The following is a 15,850-nucleotide window of genomic DNA, read 5'->3' on the forward strand; positions in this document are numbered from 1 at the left end:
TTGTTAGATTTACATTTCATTTTTTATCAGTTACAAATGATACCATATTTTTATTTTCATTGTCCTCATATCGTTTTAACACAGAAATACAATTGAGATGTGTATGTTTATCTTGAGTCCTTTGACCTTGCTAAATTAATTTATTCTAGGAGTAAATTCCTTGGAGTAAATTCTTGTGTGCATAAAAATTATGTCATCTCAACACAGATACAGTTTTCTTTCTTTCCAATCTGTATACCTTTTCTTTTCTGCCATATTTGAATAAGTGTGGTGACAACAGACATTCTTGCCTTACTGTGATGTTGGCGGGAAAGAATTCAGTCCATCATCAGAGCAGCAGGCTGCTGCTGTTCTTTTGTAGATACTCTTTATCAAGTTCAAGAGGGATATTTGTCTGCAGGTTTTTTTGTACTCTCTTCGGTTTTATGTCAGAGTAATATTAGTTTCAGAAAAGAAACTGGGAAGTGTCCCCATCTCTTCTGTTTTCTGGAAGAGATTATGTAAAATTGGTATTCTTTTTTAAATGTTTGGTAGGATTCTTCTGCGAAACCATCGGGGCCTGGAGATGTCTTTCTGGGGAGTTTTAAACTTACAGATTTAAATTCCTTCATAGTTACCTGTGTGTTCATGTTATTTCACACTGGGTGAGTTGTGATGGTATGTGGTTTTGCGATCCATTTCCTTCCAAATTGTTAAATGTTATGTGTATAGACATGTTCATAATATTCTCTTAATCTCCTTTTGCTTTCCTTAGGGTCTACAGTGATAATCCCTGTTTCATTCCTGATACTGGTAAAATTTTCATCTTCTGCCTATCTTTGTTAGTCTTGCTAGAAGTCTGTTAACTTCACTGACCTTTTCAAAGAACTATTTCTGTTTCACCGGGTTTTTTTCCGTTATTTTTCTATTTTCAAAAAACTGATCTTTTTATTTCCTTTGCTTGCTTTTGGTTTAGTTTGCTCTTCTTTTTCTAAGTTCTTGAGACCTTAGATCATTGACTTGAGACTTTTCCTCCTTTCTAATATATACATAAGGTATTAATGAATTTCCCTTTCAGCTGGGCTTTAGCTGTGTCCCACAGATTTTGGTATGTTTTATTTTCATTTTCATTCCACCTTTATTTTTAAGAGTTCTGTTTTAAAACTCACTTGAAACTCTTCAGGTTTTCAGACCTTTTTTTTTTTTTTTCATAGATGAGGACGTTAAGGGAGTATAGCCAATATTTTGTAATAACTGTAAATGGAAAGTAACCTTTTAAAACTGCATTAAGATTCAGGGAGGTTTAGTGGATACTCAAGGAGTCACAGCTAGTGATGATGAGATACACTTTGGCCGGATTGTGTCTGGGATGATCTCCAGCATGTCCTCTATTAGTCAGTTCAGTCGCACAGTCCTGTTTGACTCTTTGTGACCCCATGGACTGCAGCATGGCAGGCTTTCTTGTCCATCACCAACTCCCAGACCTTGCTCAAACTCATGTCCATCAAGTCGGTGATGCCATCCAACCATCTCATCCTCTGTTGTCCCCTTTTCCTCCCAACTTCAGTCTTTCCCAGCATCAGGGTCTTTTCAGATGAGTCAGTTCTCATCAGGTAACCAAAGTACTGGAGTCTCAGCTTCAGCATCAGTCCTTCCAATGAATATTCAGGATTAATTTCCTTTAGGATGGACTGGTTGGTTCTCCTTGCAGTCCAAGGGACTCTCAAGAGTCCCTCTCAAGAGTCTTTTCCAACACCATAATTCAAAAGCATCAATGCTTCGGTGCTCAGCTTTCTTTATAGTTCAATGCTTACATCCATACAGGACTACTGGAAAAACCATAGCTTTGACTGGGTGCACCTTTGTCGGCAAAGTAATGTCTCTGCTTTTTAATATGCTGTCTAGGTTGGTCATAGCTTTTCTTCCAAGGAGCAAGTGTCTTTAAATTTCATGGCTGCAGTCACCATCTGCAGTGATTTTGGAGCCCCCCAAAATAAAATCTCTCACTGTTTCCACTGTTTCCCCATCAATTTCCCATGAAGTGATGGGACCAGATGCCATGATCTGAGTTTTTTGAATGTTGAGTTTTAAGCCAGCTTTTTCACTCTTCTCTTTCACTTTCATCAAGAGGCTCTTTAGTTCTTTGCTTTCTGCCATAAAGGTGGTACCATCTGCATATCTGAGGTTATTGACATTTCCCCCGGAAATCTTGATTCCAGCTTGTGCTTCATCCAGCCCAGCATTTCTCATGATGTACTCTGCATATAAGTTAAATAAGCAGGGTGACAATATACAGCCTTGACATACTCCTTTCCCGATCTGGAAACAGTCCATTGTTCCATGTGCCGTTCTAACTGTTGCTTCTTGACCTGCATACAGATTTCTCAGGAGGCAGGTCAGGTGGTCTGGTATTCCCATCTCTTGAATTTTCCACAGTTTGTTGTGATCTACACAGTTAAAGGCTTTGGCATCATAGTCAATAAAGCAGAAGTAGATGTTTCTCTGGAACTCTCTTGCTTTTTCAATGATCTAATGGATGTTGGGAACTTGATATCTGGTTCCTCTGCCTTTTCTAAATCCAGCTTGAACATCTGGAAGTTCATGGTTCACATACTGTTGAAGCCTGGCTTGGAGAATTTTGAGCATTACTTTGCTAGTATGTAAGATGAGTGCAACTGTGTGGTAGTTTGAACATTCTTTGGCATTGCCTTTCTTAGAGACTGGAATGAAAACTGACCTTTTCCAGTCCTGTGGCCACTGCTGAGTTTTCCAAATTTGCTGGCATATTGAGTGCAGCACTTTCACAACATCATCTTTTGGGATTTGAAATAGCTCAACTGGAATTCCATCACCTCCACTAGCTATGTTTGCAGTGATGCTTCCTAAGGCCCACTTGACTTCCCAGACTTCTCATTGCAGGATGTCTGGCCTTAGGTGGGTGATCACACCATTGTGGTTATCTGGGTCATGAAGATATTTTTTGTATCATTCTTCTGTGTATTCTTGCCACCTCTTCTTAATATCTTCTGCCTCTGTTATGTCCATACCATTTCTGTCCTTTATTGTGCCCATCTTTGCATGAAATGTTTCCTTGCTATCTCTGATTTTCTTGAAGAGATCTCTAATGTCTCCCATTCTGTTGTTTTTCTCTATTTCTTTGCATTGATCACTGAAGAAGGCTTTCTTATCTCTCCTTGCTATTCTTTGGAACTCTGCATTCAGATGCTTATATCTTTCCTTTTCTCCTTTGCCTTTAGTGTCTCTTCTTTTCTCAGCTATTCATAAGGCCTTCTCAGACAACCATTTTGCCTTTTTGCATTTCTTTTTCTTGGGGATGGTCTTGATCCCTGTCTCCTGAACAATGTCATGAAGCTCCATCCATAGTTCTCCAGGCATTCTATCCGATCTAATCCCTTGAATCTATTTGTCACTTCCACTGTATAATCCTAAGGGTCATGATTTAGGTCATACCTGAATGGTCTAGTGGTTTTCCCTACTTTCTTCAATTGAAGTCTGAATTTTGCAGTAAGTATTAGTAATTGCGTACATTTTATGATTCAGGAGATCTTGACTGTATAGTTATGTATTGCTGACTGTGATAGTGGATCTTGTAATGACACTACCTTTTCCTGTTTCCAGAAAAACACACTCATAATTTTCTGCATCTTCAGACTGCCCTTTTAAATGGTATCCAGATCTTTCTATTTCTTGCCTGTTTCGTTTCCTGTTTAAGATGCAGTACTTCTGAATTCTTGTTTTTTTCAGTTATCGTTCAGTGACGACATTTTTTATATCTCAGAAGTTTCCCGCATGTGTTTTACTTTCTCTCTTGAAGTTGTGACTTTTAATTCTCTTTTATGTCCTGGAGTTAATTACTACCTCAGTACCTTGTGTTTCTGATCTGGAGTGACGTCCCTTCACTGGTCCAGGTCCTACAGTCATAAGATAATGAGACCGAGTATCCATCCCATCTCCTCTGAAGCTTTTAACCCATGGCATTCTGTCATTCCACTTGTTTGCCACTAGTCATGTGCTTCCTTGCAATACCTAACTTATGTTCTGTATTGTTACTTTTTCCATTAAATTTTAGTGAACCTTGTATTGCCCCTTACCCCGTCAGTTAAATGATCTTTCCCTGGTGGCTCAGAGGAAAGCGTCTGCTTGCAATGCAGGAGACCTGGGTTCGATTCCTGGGTTGGGAAGATCCCCTGGAGAAGGAAATGGCAACCCACTCCAGTGTTCTTGCCTGGAGAATCCCAGGGACAGAGGAGCCTGGTGGGCTATAGTCCACCGGGTCACAAAGAGTCTGACACGACTGAGCGACTTTACTTTACTTACTTAGGAAACACAGCTTGTAATAGTATCCTCCATAACCATGATCATTTTTGAGTCATTTTATTCTTGTTGATTCTTATACATATTAGTTATAAATTCTTATGGGCAGAGCTGTTAGTCTGCATTTATGTTCTAATGAGGCTCCTCCTTCTTCCAAGCCTTTGAGCTTTTCCCAGGCTGACTTTGCTCCTGACATTGTTCCAAACTATAACTATTTTATTTACCTATTTATTTTGGTGTGTGGGAAAGGAAGAAGAAGGTGTTGTAAATTTTCATATTTTACTGCAGAATAGATTTCTTTTTCTCAAGAATACTTACTGGCCTTTTATTTTTAACCATACTAAATTTAATTTTCTCTGATGAAGATTTTAAGTATTCTTAATATAAAATACCTGATTCTCAAAGCTTTCCACTGAGAACTTTAATTTTTATGCTTTCTTTTGATCATATCTGGGAGGAAGTCTGATTTAGATGATGCTTTAAAATTTTATTTAACACCCTTTTTGTTTTGAAGATCACAGAAATAAGAAGCTCATAGGCTCAAACATAACCACGAGATTGAAAGCTATGATTTTAAATACCTTTAAGACCAATTATGATTTAGCATCCTTACAGTATTTTATTACTTTTAGTAAATATGCATATTTTGCTTGAGCATTTTTCCTGTTTTTGAAATTTTTTATTTGGCAATTCCATTTATTTGAAATTAACTACTTTTTCTAAACAAGGCTGGAGATTTCTTCACTGAGGATTTAGCTGAAGCAGTTTAGATACAATAGAACCCAACGTTTATTACATTATGTGATTCCTTCTAGAACTTGTCATTGTAAAAGTGAACATGTGCCTACATGTTAAAGTTGTCCAAAATTGCTTTAAGTGGCTTCTTTTTCCTTGTTTATTGTTTTGGTTAGTTTAAATAGTGTAACCTAGGCTCCAGTACTCTTGCCTGGCAAATCCCATGGACGGAGGAGCCTGGTAGGCTGTAGTCCGTGGGGTCACTAGGAATCGGACATGACTGAGCGACTTCACTTTCACTTTTCACTTTCATTCATTGGAGAGGGAAATGGCAACCCACTCCGGTGTTCTTGCCTGGAGAATCCCAGGGACCGGGGAGCCTGGCGGGCTGCTGTCTCTGAGGTCGCACAGATGCGGACACGACACGACTGAAGCAACTTAGCAGCATCAGCAGCAGGCTCCGCCTTGGCCGTCTGCAGACCTTTCCTGTCAGAGACAAATGAAGACGTGTGGCTATAGGGTTTTACTGGCTTAGAGAAGCTCTGAGAAGTCCTGGGTTCTGCGGATCAGTGCCAGGTATTTTCCCAGGTACAGAATACTTTCAGACCATGTGTTTGGAGTATCTATTTTGAGAAACATTGTGACCATATTCTCTCAAGAGCCATGAGTGAGGCTACATTAGGAATACTAGAATGTTCAGATTTCTTTCAGTCTGCTTTTTCTGACACTAGAAAAATTTAAATTATGGAATAAATTGTTGGGGAAAATTTTTAAGATGAACCAGGTAGTGAGACTAAAAAAGGAAGGCAGACTCAAACAGAGCATGTGAGGGATTTTTGAAATGCAGCCTTTGGGAGAAACGAAGCAAAGAAAGATGAACCCAGGTGTCAGAATTTCACCCCCGTTTTGTATCACAAGGGAAGATGCCTGGACAAAGTGGCAGCTGTGCCACATGGACATGGAGGGTTGAGGCCCTGGAACCTCTGTTAGGGGATAGGGAAAAAGATACACCCTCTTGGCCATGTTCCATTTTAGGGCCATCCTGAATCTTCTTCTGTTTGAACAATCCTCAATACTCTGAGGCCTGAGACAGCTGACAGATGGAAACGTAAGCATATGGCAGTTTAGTAGAGGTTGCATGGTAATCATTTAGTTCACAAACCAGAAGTAGAAATCATATAAGAGGAATAGGTTTTTTTCTGGGATGTCAGACCTGAGTAATACAACTTAAGGGGGAATTAAAATTATGCCATATGTTGAAAAAATAAAATATGCCTCATGAGGAATAAGGGGTTAAGGTTGGGGGAAAGTAGAAGAGGCAACTGCTGTTTGAGATGTGGGTGAGGTGGAGAGCCAGAAAGATGGGCTGGCCCTGCAGGTTTCCTGCCAAGTGGGATGGGTTCCCCAGCCCCTCAAGCTAGTTTTAGGCAGCTCTGTTGTCTCACAACTACAGGGCTCACCAGAGATGAGGTGGGAGAGCTGTGGAACAACTTCTCTGGTCTCCTCTCATGCTGCTCTGAAAAGCCAGACCAAGGTCATCTTGCCTCTCTTTGGAGGCAGTAAGGAGGACTTTTGTTCTCATTAGCCAGTGTGATGTGTGCAAAAAGAGTTCATAAGTAATGGAATGCTAGGTCAAGAACATGTTGATAGATACCATAAATGTTCTGTGAGTGGTCTGTTCTCCAGTTTTTTCATGGACAAAAATAAGTAGAACATAGTGATATTTTCACTTAGTCGAGTGTATACTTTTTAACTGGAATATTACTCTGAGTTATTAATAAACCAGGACTGCCTAGTTGTTATTCAGTCACTCAGTTATGTCTGACTCTTTGTGACCCCATCCATGGACTGCAGCATGCCAGGCTTCCCTGTCCTTCACCATCTCCCGGAGCTTGCTCAAACTCATGTTCATTGAGTCAGTGATGCCATCCAACCATCTCATCCTCTGTTGTCCCCTTCTCCTCCTGCCTTCAATCTTTCCCAGCATCAGGGTCTTTTCAGATGAGTCAGTTCTTCTCATCAGGTGGCCAAAGTATTGGAGTTTCAGCTTCAGCATCAGTCCTTCCAATGAATATTCAGGACTGATTTCTTTTAGGATTGACTGGTTTGATCTCCTTGCAGTCCAAAGGACTCTCAAGAGTCTTCTCCAGCACCAAAATTTGAAAGTCTCAATTCTTTGGTGCTCAGCCTTCTTTATGGTCCAACTCTAACATCCATTCAAGATTACTGGAAAAACCATAGCCTTGACAATATGGGCCTTGGTTGATAAAGTCTCTGCATTTTAATAAATCCATCAGCAGAAAATTGGATTAAAGATTCACTGAGCATGGCCCTGCCCACCAGAGAAAGACCCAGTTTTCCCCTACAGCCAGTCCCTCCCATCAGGAAGCTTGCACAAGCCTCTTATCCTCATCTATCAGAGGACAGACAGAATGAAAACCAGAACCACAGAAAGCTAACCAAAATGATCACATGGACCACAAAATTTGGTTAAGAGTGAAGACAGGTAGGCAGTTGATTTAGGACTGACTTGGGTGAAGAAACTGGAGTGCAGGACAGTGTGGAGAGGGCTGCGGAGGAAGATGGAAAATGCCACATGCAGACGTGGCCTGTTTCGGGGTTTATCTGAGCAGTAGTTCTCTACCATTTTTCATTACTGACCTTTTGGGACAAAAATGAAATTTAAATCAAATTTAGTAAATAACATTTACCTAGTCTTATGAATTGATCCAGTTAATCAAGTTCTCCCTCATGAGAGGAATTTAGTACTAGAATTCCTCTAGGAGAAATGAGAGGGAGTTGGTACCAGGGAAGAAAGGAGAGGGAGTCGGTACTAAAGAAGAAACTAGAAAAGAAATTGTTTTCAGGTAAGGTTGACTGAGCTTTGGAAGGCCACAAACCACTGAATTTTTTGGTCCCCCCAGAACCAATTTCTACCACCTTTATGGTGGGGATACCCCCACTGAGAATGCATGATCTGGAGTAGTCTTTTTAGGAACAGGGCAATAAATGTGCTTTGTCTGCTGCTGGATTTGAAAAAAATTAGTCTAAGATTATAAATAGTATGTTATGGGTTAAATAAGGTATTTGTCAACCTACCAGGACTTTAAATGTAATGTTGTTTCTGTGAATCCAAGCAGCTTATTAAAATGAACTTATATATGAGATCGTGATTTGTACTAGCTTTAAATATAAAGAGTGAAGCCTTTTTGGCAAAGCACAGCATTGAGGTGAGTATTAAAGGAAGAGATAGCCATGGATGAGCACAGAGGTAATATTTTAAGCATGAAAAAGATTCATCATCTCATACTCAGCCTGTATGCTCAATCTTAGAATATCACAAGATGCCTTTCAATTGTATTTGCCAATCATGGAAAAAATAGCTGTAAAATTTAATGTATATTTTTTGAAAACTAAAGGAAACTAACCATTATTTTCAACTTCTTTAGATATATCTTTACGTTCTTAGTGATCTAGGAATATCTAAAGACTTTGCAAACTTTATGTATTGGAGATATATTTTTGTTGGGACATCACTGGGATAATGGAAGTCTCCTGGTGCTGACTGCATCCACTGGGGTGGGTTTTGGCCTTGCATTACCATATTTCTCCTACCGACCCCTTGAGCTGAGGACTCTAATCTCCATTCTGGGGGGTAAGGGTAAACAGTCTCAAAATTTGTGGAACAGGCTGTGTCTTGCTTTGCTTCTGCGGTGCTGGTACATCTTTGCCCGGACCTTGGTGCACGGCTCCAGCAGCTACTCAGTGCTCCAAACCTCTGTTTCTTGCTGCCATGCACAGTTAACTCCAGCAGCCTTCTTAAACCATCCATTTATACTGTCGTCATGTTAACCGTTTCCTCCTGTGACACAGGTCATTGAGACAATTTCTAGGGGCTCTCTGTTTTACGAAAAAATAGGCTGCTTGTCATATAGTAACAGATTCTGTTGTGTGGAAAAGAATTATAACTTACAGTTTCCACATGACTCTGAGAGCCAAAAGAAACCAATAATGAACTGTAATTTGAACAGTTGGAGAAAATATTTTAATCTCATTTTGTATTTGCATATTTTGCTATATATTTTCTTTATTGGTTCTCACAAATAATCATACATGTATCATCTTAAATCATTGTCTTCAGATAATCTAAATTTTTGTTAGCTGCTGCTTTCCCATGTATTAATTACTGTTGGAAAATTTTGTTATATCTTTAAGAATTAACTTTATATTGAGCTATAATTTATGCACAGTAACATTTACTTTTTTAGTATAAAGTTTCACGAGTTCTGATGAATGTATACCATTGTATAACCACAAACACAATGAAAACTACAGAATTTCTGCCTCATCCTCCACCCCACATCCCCTGGTGCTTCTCTGTTGTCTGCCTCCTCATCCTCTTCTGCCCCTGCGGCTTTGCCTGCACCATAGATGTGGATTCCTGTGGCCTCTGAGCTGGTTTCTTCAGTGCAGAGCAGACCCATCCACCACATTGCTCACGTTCCTTTACTGCCAAGTGGTGTCCCATTGTGCACATGGGCCACAGTGTAATCTGTTCATCCATTTGCCACTTGAAGACCATTTGGACTGTTTCCAGTTTTTAACAGTTTTTAATAAAGTTATGTATATGTACATTCACATACAGCTTTTTATTCGAGTATTAGTTTTCATTTTCCTTGGGCTGATGATCTAGGAGTGGGATTGCTGAGTATGTTGTGTGTTTTAACTTCAGAAACTGCCAAACTGTTTTCCCAAAATGTTTGTGCTAGAATTTGTATTCCCGCTAACAACTGCTCTGCATCCTTGCCAGATAATTTTTTAGGTCATTCTGGTAGGCATGCAGTGACACCTTGTGTTTTCATTTGCATTTGTTTAATGACTAATGATGTTGATTCTCTTGCCGTGTGCTTATCTGCCATCCCTATATCCTTGGTGAAGCGTCTGTTTCAATGTTTCCCTATTTTTAAAAAACTGAGTTATTCTGTTTCTGCTGCTACTAAGTCGCTTCAGTCGTGTCTGACTCTGTGCGACCCCATGGACGGCAGCCCACCAGGCTCCCCAATCCTTGGGATTCTCCAGGCAAGAACACTGGAGTGGGTTGCCAGTTCCTTCTCCAATACATGAAAGTGAGAAGTGAAAGTGAAGTCGCTCAGTCGTGTCCGACTCTTAGCGACCCCATGTACTGCAGCCTACCAGGCTCCTCCATCCATGGGATTTTCCAGGCAAGAGTACTGGAGTGGGTTGCCATTGCCTTCTCTGGATTCTGTTTCTATTTGTCCAAGTTTTTGAAAATATATAGATATTTCTTATGTAAGTCCTTTAAGAGATAAATGACTTGCAAATCTTTTAGCCAAGTATGTGTCTTGTTTTTTCATTCTCTTAACTGTACTTTGAAGAGCAGAAGTTTTTTTAGTTTATTAGGTTCAGTTTATCATTTTTTATCTTGTGGATCACACTTCTTGTATCTAAGAAATCTTTGCCTAAGCCTAAGGCCACAAAGACTTTATACTTTTTCTTCTAGAGTTTTTAGGCCTATGATCTGTTTTGAGGTAATTGGATGTGGCGTGCTTTTTTTTTTTTTTTTGCCTGCAGGAGTCCAGTTCTCTTGGCACAAGCCTGTCCTCTTTCTGCTGAGCTGGTCTGCACCTTGCTGAAACTCTGCCCCCACTGCCGCCCTGACTGCTCTGGGTCATGTCCCTCTCTGGCATTTACCACACTTTGCCGCCTTCTGACATGGAGGAGGAGCCTCTATGGGGGACAGAGGGCTGTGTGTGGAAGGGATGTCAGGCCCTGGAGGAGAAAGAGGAGGAAGCAGAATCCACAGAGGCTCACAAGCCATGCAGACTTGGCGAGTCTGGGCCAGCCCAGTACCTGCCAGGGCAGCCTTCACAGGGCAGAAGGGCCCAGGTCCTGCCCCACTGCCTCCCTACTCTGCTCAGTCCTGGGCTAGGACTGCCTGGGAAGGAGTGGTCTGGGCTCCGGTCCTGCAGGTGCTTACTGGAGGGACAATCTGAGGGGCATACCTTCTGGCCACCACAGAACGATGTTCACTGTACTGTTACTACAGTAACACAATTATTAGAAAGGGTATTTTTTTCTATAACACACAAAATATTCCTTTTCTACTTAAGGGAGGAAAGTAATTTCAAAATAAAATTTCATTTATATTTTAACCCTTACATACACATTACTGTAAAGGGTGTTTTTTTTTTTTTTTTTTAGCTTAAAATCTCATTATGAATTACTATCAAGAATTTTTCTGTCTTGATATTTTGAGGCTGCATATCAGACTTTGTAGTTACCTTCTTTTATGTGTATTGGAGATGATGGTAAAATTGAAGTGATATTTTGATGGAACCTGGCCTACCCCAAGCTGTCCTTAACCAACTCTGTCCCCTGGGGGACAGGAGGCCAACACACTGCTTCTCCTGTGTCAGGTCTTACTGGTCTTACTGATTCAGTTGGATTCTTTTTTCCCTGGTTGTAATTACTATCTACTTCAAGAATCATCTTCCACATAATCTGAATAAGGTAATTTTACTATTTGTTTTTAGGAAAATTTTAGATCAGCATATTAACATTTATTTAAGCTTAAGATTTAATAAAATGATTTTAAATAATGTATCTGTAGAACCTTTCAAAGTACTGTCTTAAGCCAAAGAACCCTGACCTATTGAAACCCATAAAATAGGTCCAGTTTAACTATTTTGACCTCTCTGCTCTTTTTTTTTTTTTTTTAACTAAACTCTAAGAAATACCAGAGGACAGTTAGAAAATTTTGGTTCTGTTCCTTGGATTGGCTTTACAAAGATAAAGAGTGGGAACATGAAGGTAAAATGAAGCAATTATAACCCAAGTCATAATTCTGTTCACCCAAAGCTCATTGTTATGCCTAGAGAGAGGCTATCAGGCAGTCTCAGGACTGTTTGCTGGAGGGTCAGAAGAGCCTGGGTACTGTTGTGAAAGAATCACCAAATGCCTTCCTGTAACTGACCAATAGGAAAAAGGTCCCTACCACCTATGTTCAGAAGACCCCAGAACAGATTGCATGCCACATCTGTTGTGTTGCCCACACTCCCCAAGCTGATACTTTGAAGAAGGTGAAGAACCTGATCTTCCCCCAGATGTTCTGGCATTTGTGTGTGTGTGTGATTCGTTATATACTAAAACTTCTAAAAAATGTGTTAGACTTTGCTAAGAGTTAAAAGTACTGTATACATTCTTCCTTTCTAGGATGTGGATGTATAGATTTAAACGTGTATCTATGATGCATGTACTTAACACAAAAGCTACCGTCATCAGGTGTAGATAGGGACTGTCGGTCTCCCTTTTGCCTTGAAATGAGAGTGGACTGTCAATCATTTGCCTGTGTTTCTGTGAGATGAGTTCTTAAGATCAAGGGCCGTGTCTTCCTCCTGATACCCCGTTCCCAGCACAGGGCTTGTACATGGTAAGAAGGTAGTCAGTGGTGGAGCAGACTGGAATTCCACTTCCAGGTTTTTAATTTAGGATTTACCACTAGAGGTGCACTGGGTCAATTCCTGTCCCCTTGTTATTTTACCTTCAATAATGTCTTTGTTAATTTATTAAAAACTGTTTTCATTCTAAAATCTGTTTTGGAAATCTTAGCCAGGTAGTACCAGTGGAAATATTAAGAACAACTATTTATAATAGTTTTATGTGACTCATTTGTACTTCCTCATCAAACCATTTATCCACAGAGATTTTAAGTAGGCTTTCTGGCAGGTGTTCAGAAACACAGGAAATGAATGAACAAAAGTGAATACTTGATATGAACTCATATAAATGACAGAAAGGTAACCTTGGTCTTATTAGTCAAAGTTTAAAGTTTAATAATAAAGAAGTACAAACCTTATTTTTTCTAAGCAAATTTTATATATCAATGATACTGCTTCCTAAGCAGCATTTCACAAAGATTGCAGTATGCTATCCATTATACTAAAAACCCAAGACTACTTACTGTAGTTTTTTAAAGACTAATCTTCATTAGAGTCCTATAGTTGATAAGATTAAGTTAGACATGCAGCACCCACTCCCATCTGATGCTGGCAGACACAGAGGCTCTGCTGTGCTCGGTCTCCCTCCATGGTGCCTGGTGTCCTGACAGCAGGTTCCACCCCAGGTGGACACTCCAGGCCTCATCCTGCAGCTCCCTGCTCCACTTCTGGCCTCTTCATAACTTGACATCAAGAGATGATGAGCCCTTTGTTTCCAGCAAACTCTTCTACTGGTGGTTCGCTTTATCCAGATAGGATATTCCACCTCAGTTCAGCGCAGTGTCATCTTCCCTCTTCTGTGTGTGGCTGTGACCAAGGCTGTCTTCCAGTGCTCTGGCTCCTCTGTGCTGGCTCAGACTGGGGGTGTGCTCTACAGCTCATGTGACACATGGTGGCAGGGGTGGGGAAAGTCAGGGCAGTGTGGGTACAGTTAAAGACACACTAGTTCAGTTCTGGTGGGCTTTGTATCAAGGTGCTTTTCTCTTATACATACACCAGTTCCTGTGTTCACCCCGAGACCTGGCTGTCTCTTAATACACAGCGCATTCCCACTGGCCAGAGCCACTCCCAGCATAGTGCGCTCAGCTGGCTGCTCAAGGTGCCTGGTGAGATCCCAGGGCTCACCTTCAAGAGCTCCGTTACCCAGAAGTACCACGGGAATGGGTCATTAGTGTTCTGTAGAATGCAGTCCTGGCCACCCCACGTGTTGGGGTTCAAAGTGCCACATGTAGCCCTCCCTTGCCGCAGCATCAGGTTCCCCTTAGTCCCACGTGTAGGCAAGCTGCTGTTCACTGCAGTGCAGCTGTTGCAGTTAAAGATGGTGCATCTGCATGTTGTGCAGTTTACAGAAGCGGCACTGTCCTGGGAGGGAGGGAGGAAGGGAGGGAGGTAGCTCATGCTCTGCTGACGCGGTCCCCACCACAGATTAGGTGGGACGGACAACCACTGCAGATCGCCAGTCATGAGCCATGGACACTGTGTGTTCACACTCCAGGCCGCCTCTACCCCCAGGGGAGAGAACTGCCAGCTTGCAGAGGTCAGGGGAGGAGGGAACTTAGTCTGCTCTCTGTTCTCATCCGGCACTGTTGGCGCTTTTTCTTACTATATCCATGTTACTGTTACTTTTTAAAAAGGACATGTTTTCTCCATGTCCTGTGCTGCATGCCAGGATGGAGTGCTCTTGAGGCAGCGTTACTCTGAGAACCCCACAGCTGCTTGGGCCCCATTGGCCTGGGGATGGCTGTGATGATAACTTTTACATTTTTGTGAGTGAAGGTGTAAGTGCAATAATGTATATCATGTGTTGACTATCACATGGTACTGACCTCTGCAGATATACTTCCAGCAAGAAAACCTTGTGTAGATCACAAGTCAAAGCCTGGTGATAATGACAATACTAGAATTCCTTTTTAATGTAACTATTAATATATTACTTAGATATAGGTGTTTTGTTTTTTAAGTAACATCTGTGTTTTCTTTTTCAGCTCTTTCAGTCTCACATTACAGCAAAAACAGCTCATACGTCCTCACAAGTATCTGACCATGAACAGAAAGTGAGTATCTCTTAAGTAGACCAGACCCACCTTGTACTGTGGATGCCTCTGTGGTTTCAGGATGCGGTTAGACAGACTTGTTGTTGGTTCTCACCTTGAATATGAATTAACTGTTAACATTGATCCAAGTTCAAAATCAGTAATGAACTGAACCACTGTTGAGTGGCCACAGTGTCTCTACGCTGCCTGATGTCAAGCAGATTCAGGTTCCAGCTCTGCCACAGACTTTGGTGATGACAAGGCGAGGTGCCATGGGATGGCCCTGTAGGAGTCTTCCTGAGCACAGCAGCAGACTTTCATGGTTCCAAAGGGGTTCTGAATGTACTTGCGCAGGAGGATGGGTTTTGGTAGTTTTTTATTAAAAAGTTATTTGAAAAGAGGAGTAAATTTAATCTGGTGAACAAGGTGAGTTTTTTTTTTTTTTTTTAAAGAAAACTGCAAATGTGAGCATAGGTGATCATGATTGGTTTCCTGTAGTTCTGTGCTCTGTAGTCTCCTCTTCCTCCACACATGCTGAAGTCCCCATCGTTTTGATAAATGGTGATTTGTTCATTCTTGCTCTCTTACCGGTAACAGTAGGCTCTCCATCTTTATTTTACCACCTCACAGACTTTCTGAATTACTCTTAACCTGCTCTCTGACACGCTGCTTTGCTGAATCTACTGTAACTGCTCAGTGACTGGTGCACTGAGTGCTCTCTGTTGAGTCCTCATGTTCCGCAGCCCATCCTCTTCGTTAAATTGTAGGTAAACAGTAGACAGGCATAACACCACGCTACTTGGTGACTGCAGCCTTAGACCAGCTAGTGTGCCTCCTGCAGCTTGTTCTTCTGCACAGTGACTCTGGGGATGCTGAGTCCTCTGGCTTCCCATGTAAATTTTACAATGAACTTGTCAGTTACTGTATTGACAGCACAGAGTTGGGTCTTGCTCTTTCATCCAGTCTGACAATTTCCTCTTATTGGAAAAGCTTAGACCTTCACTGTCCAGTATGGTGGCCACTAGCCACACCTGGGTATTTAAATTAGTTAAAATTAAATAAAATCTGAAAGTTCCCTCCTCAGCTGCAGGTGTCACAACCAGGTGTGCCGTGCCTGCCTGTGGCCAGTGGTTCCTTTGGCAGCTTGGCATTGTCACGGAAGGGCCTACGGGACAGCTGGCTGGGACTGCTTCCCTGTAACTGGAGACGCGGCTGGTTTCAGTCTGCTGCCTGGCCACTTATCTCCTATTT

General features: G+C 41.3%; 1 protein-coding gene across 2 annotated transcripts in view; it reads left to right on the forward strand.

Annotated features, from left to right (window-relative positions):
* Positions 1-15,850, forward strand: part of SEPTIN10 (septin 10) — a 49,768-nt gene that overhangs the window by 2,793 nt on the left and 31,125 nt on the right. For both annotated transcript variants that reach the window (XM_040224185.1, XM_040224184.1), the window contains exon 2: positions 14,552-14,620. In XM_040224185.1, the coding sequence (XP_040080119.1) occupies positions 14,552-14,620 (69 nt within the window). The remainder of the gene's footprint in view (positions 1-14,551; positions 14,621-15,850) is intronic.

The sequence above is a fragment of the Oryx dammah genome, unplaced genomic scaffold (assembly GCF_014754425.2).
Source record: "Oryx dammah isolate SB20612 unplaced genomic scaffold, SCBI_Odam_1.1 HiC_scaffold_25, whole genome shotgun sequence".
Classification (NCBI taxonomy): domain Eukaryota; kingdom Metazoa; phylum Chordata; class Mammalia; order Artiodactyla; family Bovidae; genus Oryx; species Oryx dammah.